The sequence below is a fragment of the Aythya ferina genome (genome assembly GCF_964211825.1).
Source record: "Aythya ferina genome assembly, chromosome: 12".
Taxonomy (NCBI): domain Eukaryota; kingdom Metazoa; phylum Chordata; class Aves; order Anseriformes; family Anatidae; genus Aythya; species Aythya ferina.
In genome coordinates, this window is record NC_140308.1 from 13,533,117 (window position 1) to 13,545,918 (window position 12,802).

Consider the following 12,802-nt stretch of genomic DNA (forward strand, 5'->3'; position numbering starts at 1 on the left):
ACTTTGTGCTGTTTGATTTCTGCAGTTGGGGCTTGCTTCCGAGAACCCACTGCAAAAGATGAATAATTAAACTGCAGACAGGAAGCGCAGTATTTTAACACTCCATTACTTCAGAGCCGTCTTGGCTTTCTTTTTTATGGTGTCTAAGTCAGCGGTGGCCTGACCTAATGAGAGATCTTGGCATTCACTAGCGGTTTATAAGTTCGGAGATGCATTCAGAGGTGCTGAATGTGAGGTTCAGGCCAGCTCAGCTCGTTAGAATGACCAAATCTGGCTACTTACATACAGTAGGGAACAAATTGCCTGTGTGTGGATCCTTGGGATTCAAGAAAACCTACTATGCTCTATTAGCTTCGGATATTTATGTCTGTCTTGAGGGCGTCTGCTTGCAACTGGTGGTACCCACACAGGACGTTTTTGTTTTTTCTCATCATGGTTTATAGTAACTAACATGTAAAAAATACAGTAATAAACAAAATTACCAAGCAAAGCTTTGTAGCAAAGCCCCACTAGACAGTTAATAAAAGCTGCCCAGAATTTCCTTCTGTAATGGATGATTTGGGTGTTCTGGGAGGCATCGTGAGGCCTTACAAAATCTGAGTAGATTATGTTTAATCTGTGAATTTTGTTGTGCTTACAGAGGTAAAGTGGAGTGGTTGGTATCTGCTTTTCACATGCTTAATGCATAAGTTAATGTGCTTCTGTGCTCTCTTCCTTGCAGGGAAAACAAATTTATATGGGAAGTAAGGCCCTCCATAGGAAATGCATAGTTGGTTCCATTGCCACTCCTGAAATTAGGTACTGAAGTCCACGTCTAAGCATCTGAAGCAAACAGCTTCATTTCAGAGTGGCGTTTCAAGTGTTTCAGTGTTCTCTCAGTAGTCTCTGTTGCCGAAAATGGAGCCAAATGTAAGCTTTTAAATACAAGTTTGCCTGTTAGCCTATTATGTATATTTTTAGCATTATGCTTTCTCTAGGTATGTCAGTTTTCCCTTTCCTACTTGATGTGTAAGCTGGGCAGCAATGCTCTTTTTACACATCCTGCAATCTGTGTAATCATTACCATAACTGATGTATCTCTATAAAATAAGTTGCATGCTTTTTATTTCCGTAACAAGCTGTACCAGAGCGTTCAGAGCTGAGTTGGATCCACCTCTAGCAGTTTGCTTCAAAAGGAGGTCAGTAGAGGGTTTTTTCTACTCATTCTAAAAAGCACCTCAGATTTTTTAGGGGGAAAAGCAACACATTTTTTAGGAAATAATCTTCAGTCGAAGACTTTTTGCCTGCTGTAGCAGTAAGAGATTAATAAACTGCAGTGGGTACAGCTGTGCCCTCCAGTGTTTTCACAGCACGTTATGCTGTCATTTGGGGTCTGCAAACTTCCACTTCAACTGCAGAAGCAATGGAAACTTTTAAAACCAGATGAAACGGGCCGCACAGCAAAGACTGACAAATAAAAGCAGATGTATCTTTCATTAAAAGATGTTAGATTCATATTAATTGGACAGAGAAATGAGCTATTCCACAGACTCAGGCAAAGAAGTGAGCAGTTTGCCCTAGTTCTGTTTCTGCCAGCCACCAGGATGTGTGCTGGCACAGGAGGATGTTAAACTGCTACTTTAATCTGGGATAAACGTACTCATTAATGCTGTGTTGTGGGTAGATTGCAGATCTGAAGATGTTATAGAGGGAGGAGCCAAACCTTAATGCATCTCCGAATGTAAAAGGAAGATCTTAATAAAGACTGCTGAACCTCACCAGCTGCTTTGTAAGAAATCGTTAGGTAAGCTGTGTTTGTTTTTCTATTGTTACCATTAAATTAAGTCCAGCATAAGGAAAGACTTACCAAGTTATCCAAAACAATGAATAATGCATTTTCAAGTTGCTGTCTTCATGAAAAATACATGTCGTGTTAGTCTTGTGTGTATGCAGATGCATTCGACAGACTCACTCTGACAACTGGAGGCATGCCTGCATGCTATCTTTTAATTATGGTATAAATAACTTCCCAAACTGTAAACTAATCTCAGGTAATACGTTTCTGTACAGACTCATAAATACATAACATATCACACACTTGAGCAGATGGGCACAGCTTTCTCCCACCACTGAGGCTTATTCCTACACTTTACAGAGTTCCTTGTGAAGCTTGCATGAGAATTTTGGATTTCAGGCTCTTGTCCTGAAAATATCCAAAATCGGATTTTGGTTCTTTGATTTCTACACGGCAGCCTTTCCATGGAAATACGTTAGGGCTTAAACTCTGAAGATTATGATAACATCTAAGGCTCTTTTCTATAGTCTGTTGATAGATACTACCAGCATATTTTCCTTCACGTTCTGTGCATAGTTAATTCAAGAGCAAAGTCCAGCCTGCAGCTGGATGGGAGGAAGGCTACACCCAGGTCTGAAGTGCAGCTGTGCTGCAGGCTCTGTTTAAGGGAAAGCAGCTTCCTGGAGGTTCATGACACTGTGATTGCCTTTGAAGCTGTGTGGATGTGTCCTCCTGAAGGGGGATGGCATCTGGGATACTCTGATGAATAGATGTTTTGTTGAGGGGGGGGGAAAATTGCAAAAGGATTAGCAAATTCAGTATCAAAAGCGAATCCAGGCTCTTTGCCTCAAGTATACCATTGCTTTTTAACCCAGATTTGGAGGGATTTGCTTCCTCTTTGATATCCAAGAAAACGATGTTCTGGTATGGTAATCTGCTGCTGGAAAAACAAAGTGCTCTGAAGTATTGACAGTTCTTTGAAAAACGAAGCAGTCCAGTGTTCTTGTCGGATGTTTAAAATATTTATGAAGTTACAGACTAACTGAAACATGGAAAGTCATCTACCAACAGAAAAATTGCTCTGCTGCTGCTTTTTTTTGCAATAAGTTTAGAAAGGCTTTTATTCTGAAGCCCTTCTGTCTGAAGACTGCTTTCTTCCTTCCCATGACACCCACAGCAATGTTGAAAGTCTTGGCTGCTCTTTGCAGCTGACTGTGTGCCAGGAAGAGCACCGAGGTCTGGAGGAACCAGCCCAGTCCATTGACAAGTTTTCCTGTGGTCTGAAGGAGCTCTCAAAAGTGATGCAAGCAGCAGCTCTGTGATTTCACTCTCACAAGCAAAAGGCCAAAAGGATCTCTCCAGATATCTTTTGGAAGAGCTGGATTACGTGGTAAGAGAGGTTGGATGCTGTTGGACAGCTCTGAGTCTTCACTGAGCGCCAGTCAGCATAATGTAGAGTCTGAGCTCGCTAAAGTGCCATAAACTGCTCCCTGAGTCCTGACAGCGTGTCAGTGGAGCATGTCTTTGAACTCGTGTGTTGCTACAATTAATGAAAAATCAAGACGTGAAAAGGGATCAACTGAAAGTTCTTCTTTTCCTTTTTTAAATGCCCTTCAATGTTCTTACCCCTTCCCAGTTACCTACTCATATGGCTTCTGCTCAACCAGCTGTGTCAGCCCTAGCTCCCACGCTTGTTTTCTTGTAGTTCTGCAACATATATGGGACTCCAATTCAAAGCTGTTGTTTTCTTCTCCTCTGAGGCTCACAGAAAGCCAACCAGGCAGTGGTGATTTCATTTGAGCACCCACTGAGGACACCTGATTTCCTTTGCTCTAGTTAACTGTGTAGTTTGCTTGTTTCTCATTGAGTCTGAGTAATTCCAGTCCTAATCAAAGGAACAAGTTGACAGCAATCCCTGTGCTTCTTGGCATTGTCTCTTCGTTCTCCTTCCGTTTTGCACGTCTAACAATGCTGAAACATCTCTCCAGACTGCATTTTGCAATGTGTCTGTACACATTGGCCTGCTAAGCACTAGTGTTACTCTAATAAATAATAATAAATTAAAGATACTGTTAGGATTATTTGGGCACATTACTGGAGAAGGACCTACGTGGTATGTGTGTGCAAATGGGGAATTTTGGCACATTTCTGCAATAGTTTTTGTCGTCTGCTCGTAAATAGGCTGTGCTAAAGCCCTCTTCTTCTAAAGTCTGTTTATTTAGTTGCAAAAATTTGACGTTCCCTTTCTCAGCTGTTTTTCCTTGTGCTTTTATTGCAGTCTGCCTGCATTATCTGAGGGGCGATGCCTGTGTTGCTGTTTGAGCTTTCCTCTTCCATTGGAAAGGCTTCTTCACTTGCTTCTTCTGAGTACAGGAAAGCCTCGGGCTGTGCAGCAGGTTCCACATCAGCCAGATCTCAGCAACTTTCAGGCTGTGAACTACCATGAGATCTTTGTAAAAACAGGGCTCAAACGTCTGTAGGTGCGGGGCAGCAGAAGGCCTGACGATCCCAAAGGTCTTGAAACCTTCATGCAGAATGGGTTTGAGGTTGATTCTCTGTAAGCACATGCCCAAGAAGACATCGTCGATGGGGAAGAGTTCCACCTCTCTGCAAGCCCTGGAGAGTTTCCTCATGGTGCAGCTGGAGAGCAGAAAACCTCCTCCTCCTGCATAGGCAGGGTAGATGCTGAGCCCGTACATGGTCTCTGGGATATAATATTTACTCTTCCGAACGCGGATGGGCCGGGCGTTGTAGATGATGTCCCCAACAAAGAGGTCCTCGGCGGGGTTGTGTCTCTCGAGGAAATCAACGATGTTCTCGATGTTAACAAAAACGTCAGCATCGCCTTTAAAAATAAACTTCACGTTGTGGCAGAATTCAGCAGCCCAGTTCAGGAAGTGGATCTCCTTCAGGGTCAGGTTGAAGAAAGTGTCCATGAAGTCCCAAAGTAAAATGTCGCGGTACGTCTGACTCTCCTGGTGCATCAGGGTCTCCCATGTGGCCAGCGCTGTCCTATTCCTTGGTGTTCCCAGCAGGAACACTCGCTGAATCTGCTCCCCGTTCACCAAACCCTCCCTGCCCCAAGTTTTCCGGACGATCTCTCGTCTGTCGAAGTCTTCAACTACCGATTTGATAGCGATGAGCAGAAAGGGACCTCCGGGTGTTCTCTTGCATTTCTTGGGCTGGTTGATGAGGAGGTTGAAGTTCCTGTTGTCCTTGTTGAGGAGATAGCGCTTGAAGTTGAAGGCAGAATCGGCCGCTGGGGCTGGGGTTATAGTTTGGACCCTGGTGTTAGCTGCTTCTGCTCGTCTAACAGTGGGAATTAACTGGGGTCTGGGTGCTGTTGCCTCTGCTGGTGTGGGTCTCCCAGGTGCTCTGGGGTCAGAGAGTATTCGCTGCGTTACTGAGGGCTGCTTCTGCGTCGGCTCCTTGTGCCCTTTTGGGGCAAAATGCTCCAGCTGGGTGTAGAGTAAAGAGCAAAGTGCGACCACCAGGAGAAGGGTACAGATCGCGTCCCCTTTGAGACGAACTCTCATTGTCCCCGTGGTCTTCCTGGGACTGCTAAAAGCTGTGTCTGAGCTGCCTGGCACCAATGCCCATCTGTAAATAAATGTGCAGCATGTCACCAAGCAGGATTTAGAAAACAAGCCAGCAAATACATTTTACTCATGGAAACACCAAGACATGGTAAGGAACTCGCTAAGAGATGCAGAGGTCCCAGACCTAACGCAGATCCCAGTGATCTGGCTCTGTGACTTGCTTAGGTGTAAGTCACCAAGAAGTCATCCAACGTCCTGAAAACTAATCCCAAAATACACCCACTCCCAAAATACACCACTAATCCGTCCTTCCTCCCATGTCCCTCCCTCCGGAATGCATTTTGCCATTTCAGAGGCTTTTTGACCTTGCTCTTCCCAAAGCAGGGACCAATGGACAGTGCCGTACTTCCATAAATCGTTGGGTTTTAATTCCTTTTGACTTGGTAACTGGCTGCTGACAAGCAGGTTTTCAGTAGCTGGACAATCACTGGAGTTTTCCCTGAATGCAAAGTGAACTCTCAAACCAACTGTGATTTATGCCTTCAAAATGAATACATTAGGCACGATCTTGAATGCACATAGGGCCCTTTTGCTGCCAGTAATCTTTATAAAATATTAAATTGTAATAAATTACTTCTCTTCCATTAATAAGGTTAGAAAGGGTACAGGCACGTTGCCTCTGCCAACCTGCTCCTAACCACTAAGCAAGAGATGCACAAATAAATCCCAAAACACAGAAGCAAGGCAGAGACTAGCATTAGGAGTGTTTTATTCACATATGAGAGGTGAAGCTGCCTTTTGAAATACAAGATATGATTCTCCACTTACACTTTTCCCAGAGATGATCTGTCTCATTCCATCAGTTCTTCAGCTGCAAAAAAAAAAAAGGAGAGTTACAAGAAGGCAGAAAGCAGGACGTAAATCTAGTTCAGGGAGGGAGCTGGCTGTAGCCACACCAGCAATCTTTTACACTCCTATGTGATTTACAAATCTGTCTTGCCTGTTCTGTATTAGTAGAAGATATGTCTGAAGGTATTACAGTTTGCTGTCATTGTCTTTGAACAAGCTGAGAAGATGTTATCCAAAAACTTCTTGAGCCAAAGCCGTCTGCTTGCACCGTAGTCTGTCTTCGCTTAAGGGACTGAAGCACTGAGGCAGGACAGAAGAGGGTGGAGGAGCCAGGACTTGTGGTTTTCTACACAATTTTTCCTGTACTTAACTGTTTTCAGCATTGTTAAACTGGAGAGCACGCGGGTGGATTCTCAGCCTCCAATCAAGCCCCGTTGCCATCAGGCTGACTCACGGCTCCCGGCCAGCTACGGACTTGTCAGAATCGTGTATTCTGACCTAAACCAGGACCCTCCTTAGCTCAGTGGCACCCTTTTCCAGTAAATCTTTCTTCAATGTCACAGGTTGTGTCCCCTGCTAATTGTTTATTAACCACGATTTCTGTATCAGGCATAAGATAAGCTTTTTGTAGCTCAAAATGAGATTGACAAGCCTGGAATGCCGAAGCATTAAAGTGTGGCATAGCCTTACCCCCAGGGATGGATGCAGCATTTCAAGATTTATGAAAAATTAAAGCTATTAAAGCAGTTGATTTCTTGGCCAGCACGTTTAAAATTGTTAGATGCACATTTCTTGGATCTCCGTATTTGAAAATATTTTGGTTTTTCCACTGCTATTTAACCCCCCTCTCCAAGTTGCTGTTGAAATGCGGAGCAGCGTGCTACCACATGGTACCAGCTCTCTTCCAAGCACAACTTTGCTGTACCTTCTGCTTCCCTCCTAGGCCAGGCAGATGTTTTAACCAGTCCAGCTTTCAAATTATCATTATCTTCAGCCTGGTGAAAGAGTCCCTTCGAATGCCTACAAGCTGTTTGCATTTTACATCCATTACCCTTGGTGAGTCCTGACTGTGGTCTGTGCAGCAGCCTGCTGTGCGTCTCGTGTGCTAAATCATCCTTTATCTGTCACCACACAGTTCCCAGCAGGCTTTTTTTCAAATTACCTTCAATAATTTTCCAGAAGCTGCAGGAAATGAAAGGCAGGTCTCACTACACCCAGGGCATGCCACTGAATTGGACCTGCTAAGGAGACAGAAAGCCGTGCCCTCCCTCTTATGTGGGCACACATCAGAAGCAACAAGTTTTGCTGGGTGATATTCAGCCACCTGAAAGAGGGAGCTTTTCTCAAAAAGACTCCTGGAAGCTAAAATTGAGGATTTTTTCCTACTTCTGCTGTAATGGGATAGGCAACCATGGCACTCTATAGCGAGCGGGAGATGCGCAGCCCCTGGCAGGATGGATCCTGGCAGTGCTGGGATGTCTGGGTGTCTCTGCTCAAGCTCTTTGTAAAATCTCCTCTCTTTCCCCTTTTTAATCACAATTTTTCTTCCCTTTTCTATACAAAAGTTTGATCTTATTTCAGCTGCCAGGCTCCAGATGGTAATTAAGGAGCTGGATAAAAGTCCTGGCTCTTTCCCGTGTTTAATTTTATCAGCTAGGGTTTGGAATAAAACGTGTGTGTCATGAAACTCATGATTTCCATGACTTACAGATTTATCCTGCCAGCATCTCAGGATCTGGCAATAAGGGCCCTCAAAAAAGCCAAGAAAAGCCCCAAATTGTTACACGCCTGGGCTGATAGCCCAGATTTTCTTCTGTGTTTTCATTTATTGAAAGAAAAGAATCTGAAATAGCAATTTTCATGCTGAAATGAAGCAGTTCAGCGCTGAATATAGACATCGAATTTTCAAAAGGAGTTGCCAGCCTTTGATGTGAATCCTTGATTGAATTATATGGGTTTTCCCGTCAAGGTTATGTATTTCCTTCTTCTGGAGGAAATGTCCTCAATTCTAACACAGGTGTCGGCTCTACCCATGGACGTCAGTGTGGGAAAAGCTGTCCTGTCCCTCGCTCGAGAGCGATTGTTGACTCTGGCATGTCCTTGAGCCAAAAATATTATTCATCCTCCTTGACACTGGGGAGAAAAAAAGACAAATTTATGGGGCTTTCGGCAAATATTTGATGCCAGAGAAAAGAGCACAGCAGAGCGTTTCTCAGCACAGCATCTTGCCACCCGTCTACATCCAGCGTGGGTGCCCCTGTGCAGGGATGTTCTGGGGGTCTCTGTCCAGCTTGTGAAGCATCGCTGAGGTTATGAAGCTGCTGCATCAAACGGTGCCTCGGGGGAGGCTGGAGTGATGGTGGGAAGAGGTGGAGGAGCCCTAGGTGGCCCAGAGCACCTTGTTCCACAGGTAGTACAAAGCAGAGGTGAGCAGCCTCGAGTCCAAAGCCATCCCTCCTCGTCTGGTCCAGCCAGCCTCCTGGCTTTCATTTAAGAGAAGGATTCTGAACGATGGCCAAGAGGTGCTGCTATAAAAGCAGTTAAATGATGATTTAAAAAAAAAAAAAAATGAATAAAAACCTGCTAATCCTTCATTCTCAGTTGAATGACAGGAAGCTTTGGGCTCATCCTGGAAATTTCCTTCTCTTGCAGCAGCTGTCATGTCTCCGTTACTTGGCGTTCCTGCTCACACGTGGGGAAAAGCCTCTGGATCCCGTTCCTGGATTTCGGTCAAGACGCCTTGGTGATTCTGGCACGTTGCTTTGTGCCTGGGAGCGTGGTGACTCAACCTGCTCAGCCTCGGGAAAAGCAGCTGTGGTATCAAAGCAAACTGCAAACGTCAAGGAAGAGGGTCCAAAACAGCAAAGCGAGGCTGTTTGGCCCCAGAGCAGCTTGCTGCCCTGCCAAGTGTTCCCACCCAGGTCCTCTTCTCCTTCCTGATGCTGGAGCGGCTGCTGGTAGGTTTGGGTTGTGCACCAAAGGGGCTGCGGTTGCTGACGGAGGTGTTTTACCCGTTTCTCTGTACGATGAGCTAAAGAAAGTGTTGGGGATCCACCACCACTGGCTTCTATGAGTTTCTGCAGTCCTCAGGGGAACCTGGAAAACTGGGGGTGTCGGGGGTGCTTTGAGACAGCACTTCAGGTTTTGGCTACTTCTGCTTTGCGTTTGTTGAACCTGTTTCATGCGAACAAGGCTCAAAACCCAACGCTGGGGCCCTGCAGGCGGCAGGAGGGCTGTGTGCATGTCCCATCCCAGCTTGTTTCCAGCGGTTTTTCCATCCTGGCTGTGCCTGCTAGCTGCCAGCAGAAGCTAGATTGGGCCTCCAGCAGAAGAGGAGAGTTGTAAAACTCTCTCTGCATCCCTGTTCCATCTCCTCCATCAGCTCTGCTCTCAGCAGAAGCGGAATTGTTTCTGTGCAGCATCTTCCCCATGTTAAATCCACGTGCTGCTGCTCACCTCCCTGCACAAAGTGCTACTGCTTCGCTCAGCCCTGCTGCTCCCATCCTGCTGTGAGCTCCTAGGGCAGGTCCTGGAGGACCTCACAGCAAAACTGGTGGCAAGAGGCTGTGCTCGGCTGTTTTGCAACCCTGCCTTCCCTGCCAAAGTGACACTGACTGGCTCTTGTGCTGGGAAACCACGTGTCCTCATGACCACGTCACCAACTGCCCTGTGCATCAGGTCCTGCGGGCACTGGGGACCTCCTGGTCCCCCAGAAGAAATCTGCTCCTTGCTGCAAAGAGGTTTCTGCAATTTCCAGGCTGTCTGACAGCTACTGGGGCTTCAGCAGCAGGTTATTAGATTTTCTTTCTTCTTTAAGCCTCGCTCTCTGTGCTGTCCCTCCCCTTGGCGCAGCTGCTGCCCAGCTCTGGGACCAGGCTCCCCCTCTGCAGCCTCCGTGCTGGGCAGAGAAACAGAGCTGCCATTCACCAGCGCTGCTCCCAGGTGATGCTGGGTTTCCTCCAGACCTTCCCCTCCTGCTGGCAACCACTCTGGCCTCCAACAGCCCCTCAGGGTGCCAGGAGCATCCCAGGCTCCTTCAGCCTCCTGCTGCTCCAGCTTATGCTCCTATTAGAAATCCACAGCACCGGATTAAATTAAATACATTGCTGAACAGGCAAATGCAACGAGCGTGTGTTTTTGCACGACAGTTAGTTGTTTTGTTCCCTTTGAGCTGTGCCAGGCTGCCGTCCTCCTCTTGTAAAGAAATCAGAAGTGAAGTGTTAATGCAAAGGTTTCAAAATCTCAGCTGAGTTGTCTCGGTGCAGGGCTTGCCTGCATTTTTCATCCCATGGGTGCCTGGGCTTTTTAGGGTGCCTGCAGGGAAATGTCAGCATCCAGTGCATCAAAACACGCATGAAACAACTCGGGTTTAACAGTTTGAGCTGGTTTTGTAGCCTTTAATGTGAAAAAAAAATACGGTTCTGTGTTAGCTTGCAGTCTACAGTTCAGTTTCTGCGTCTGTGTGTCACGTAACCAGCTTTTGTCTTGCATGGCTTCTTCTTTGTTCTTGTTTGTTTTCCACAGGCAAAAGAAACAACAAAACCCTCAACGTTGATGCTTTATGTGGGTTTGGTGCTGGACACGTCCCTTGCCTCACAGGAGGGATGCTGAATGATTCGGTTGTGCCTAGAAGACAGGGCGGGCTGGAAGGGAAGAGCTGCCCCTTGGCGTGTGGGTTAGTGCAAAGCCCCAGAAAAATGAAGTAAGAAAAACAAACGCTAAGCTGCCTAACCAGAAAAAAGAGCCTGTCTCGTTCAATTTTAAAGGCTATAAACAAACCAAAACCAGGCTGGAGGATTTAATTAGCTGAATGTCTTAGCAGAGCTTTCCCAGGGCTCAGGAGCAAGAGCCAGAGCCGGGCGAAGGCAGCACAAGGCCGCCCATCGCTCTGCAGCCCCTGGAGCCTGGTGCTGGGTCTCTGGGTGTCCGTCCACATGCTGGAGCTGCTCAGAGGTTTTTGGCCAGTGCCACGGCTGCTCCTGCCCCGTGCAGCGTCACTGCTGCCATCGCAGCACCTGGAGGCAAAAGCTCTGTTGATGGCAGAGGCACGGGCCGCACTGCAAAGGCCTCTTGCAGCTTTCCTGGCAGAGCTGCAAATGAGCAGATGGGCTCCCTGCTGTTGCAAGACAGGAGCCCTTATTTATCTCCCTGCTTTGCCCCAGTCCTGAAACATGTGGTTTCAGCAGCCTCCCAGCTGGCCGGCCCCGTTTTATCGCAGCCTCTCCTCGCCTTGCGACACCCGTCACGCGTTGGCCTTGCAGACAGCTGCTCGGTTCCCTCCTCTTAGCTTCTACCTGCCTGGGGGAAGCTTTTTGTCAGGTATTAAAACCGAAACAGTGGAGAAACGTTGGAGCTCCTGCTCGGTGCTTGAAGGCTGGCATTGGAAGCTGAGGGTTCCCAGTGAGGGACCTGCAGCATCCCCGTGGGGAACGGTGCAGTCCCACGGCCCTAAATCACTCAGGTCCATGTGGCGTGGTTTGGGAAGGGCACCTCTGCTCGTTTAAGCAGCACAGGAGGAGAATAACGCCTTGCAGGCTCACGGTGGGGTAAGGAAGAGCCACATCAAAGCAACCACCCTCCTCTCCCCGCCCTTCGCCTCTGACAGATCCTTCCCCTGATGTGGCACCACCAAACAGCGATGCCAGCGCCTTAGCGTGGCCCTGCTGTTACACCTGGGCACAGCTGCCAGAGGGACTTCACGCTGACCTTCTCCACAAATTTAAAGCCGATTCCCAGGGCGTGAGCTTATCACAATTAGCCAAAAGCTGCTCCAAGTCCTGCTCAGTGATTTCCTGCCTCGCTGCAACTGAACTTTGTTTTTCTGTCCCTTTTTACTGCAACATTCCCATGTTTCACTCTGAGCACACGACTGTAACCCCAGGGACGGCTTCGTGTCCCCTTGCTGGAGGGAGATGATTTGCAGACATAACGTGCTGCTCGGGGCTGGGAGACAGCCATTCTCTAAAAAAATCCCAAACTTTCTCCTGTAAAAGCAACTGAAAACACGCACAGAAAGTTCTTAAAGCAAAGCTCAACCCGTGCAGCCTGGGGGAGGGCATGTTCGGGGCTGCAGCAGCTCTGCTGCATGTTAGTGATTTTAATGGGGGCTTCTGCACTTAAAAACATCTCCAGACCCGCGACGTGAAAGGAAAAGCTGGAGGCAGAGGGCAGCGTGGCAAGGAGGAGGTGGGAGAATCCCCCCGCTCGCAGCCCAGCTCCCCGCAGCCCCTAGCAGATACTTACATCCCCCACGATCGCGCCGATCCCGCGTCCCCCCGGTTGTGTCCCGGCAGCGGGCTGCCAAGCAGGCACATCTGGATGCCGTTAGCGGGAGACATTCCTCAGCCTTCAAGCAAAACCGAGGAAATCCTTGCCGAGCAGAGTGGGGCTGGGGCTCCCGTTTTCACCCCAAAAGCCCCGACAGCTCCCCACGCCTGTGTGGGGCCGGCGGGGGCTCAGCCCACGGGGCTCCCTCCCCACGGGCACCGGCCGAGCGTCGCGGGGCGATGGAGAGAGAGCGCTGGGGAAGGAGCTGGGGCTGGTTCCAGCACCGACACGTGACGTGGCCTGGGGAGCGTGGATGTCCTCCAGCCCCGCGGCACGGACGGAGAGGGATCGGACGTGGTGCCGGGCTGGGGGC

The 12,802-nt window shown here is 48.0% G+C and overlaps 1 protein-coding gene across 1 annotated transcript; it reads right to left on the reverse strand.

Annotated features, from left to right (window-relative positions):
* Positions 1 to 1,964: 1,964 nt before the first annotated feature.
* B3GNT9 (UDP-GlcNAc:betaGal beta-1,3-N-acetylglucosaminyltransferase 9) lies at positions 1,965 to 12,684 on the reverse strand. The gene is made up of 3 exons (XM_084533539.1): positions 12,406 to 12,684; positions 6,142 to 6,184; positions 1,965 to 5,374 (listed from the first exon to the last, which is right to left on the reverse strand). Exon 3 carries the CDS (start codon positions 5,308 to 5,310, stop codon positions 4,063 to 4,065), a length of 1,248 nt encoding a protein of 415 aa, XP_084389665.1. The 5' UTR covers positions 5,311 to 5,374; positions 6,142 to 6,184; positions 12,406 to 12,684; the 3' UTR covers positions 1,965 to 4,062.
* Between the last annotated feature and the right edge of the window lie 118 nt (positions 12,685 to 12,802).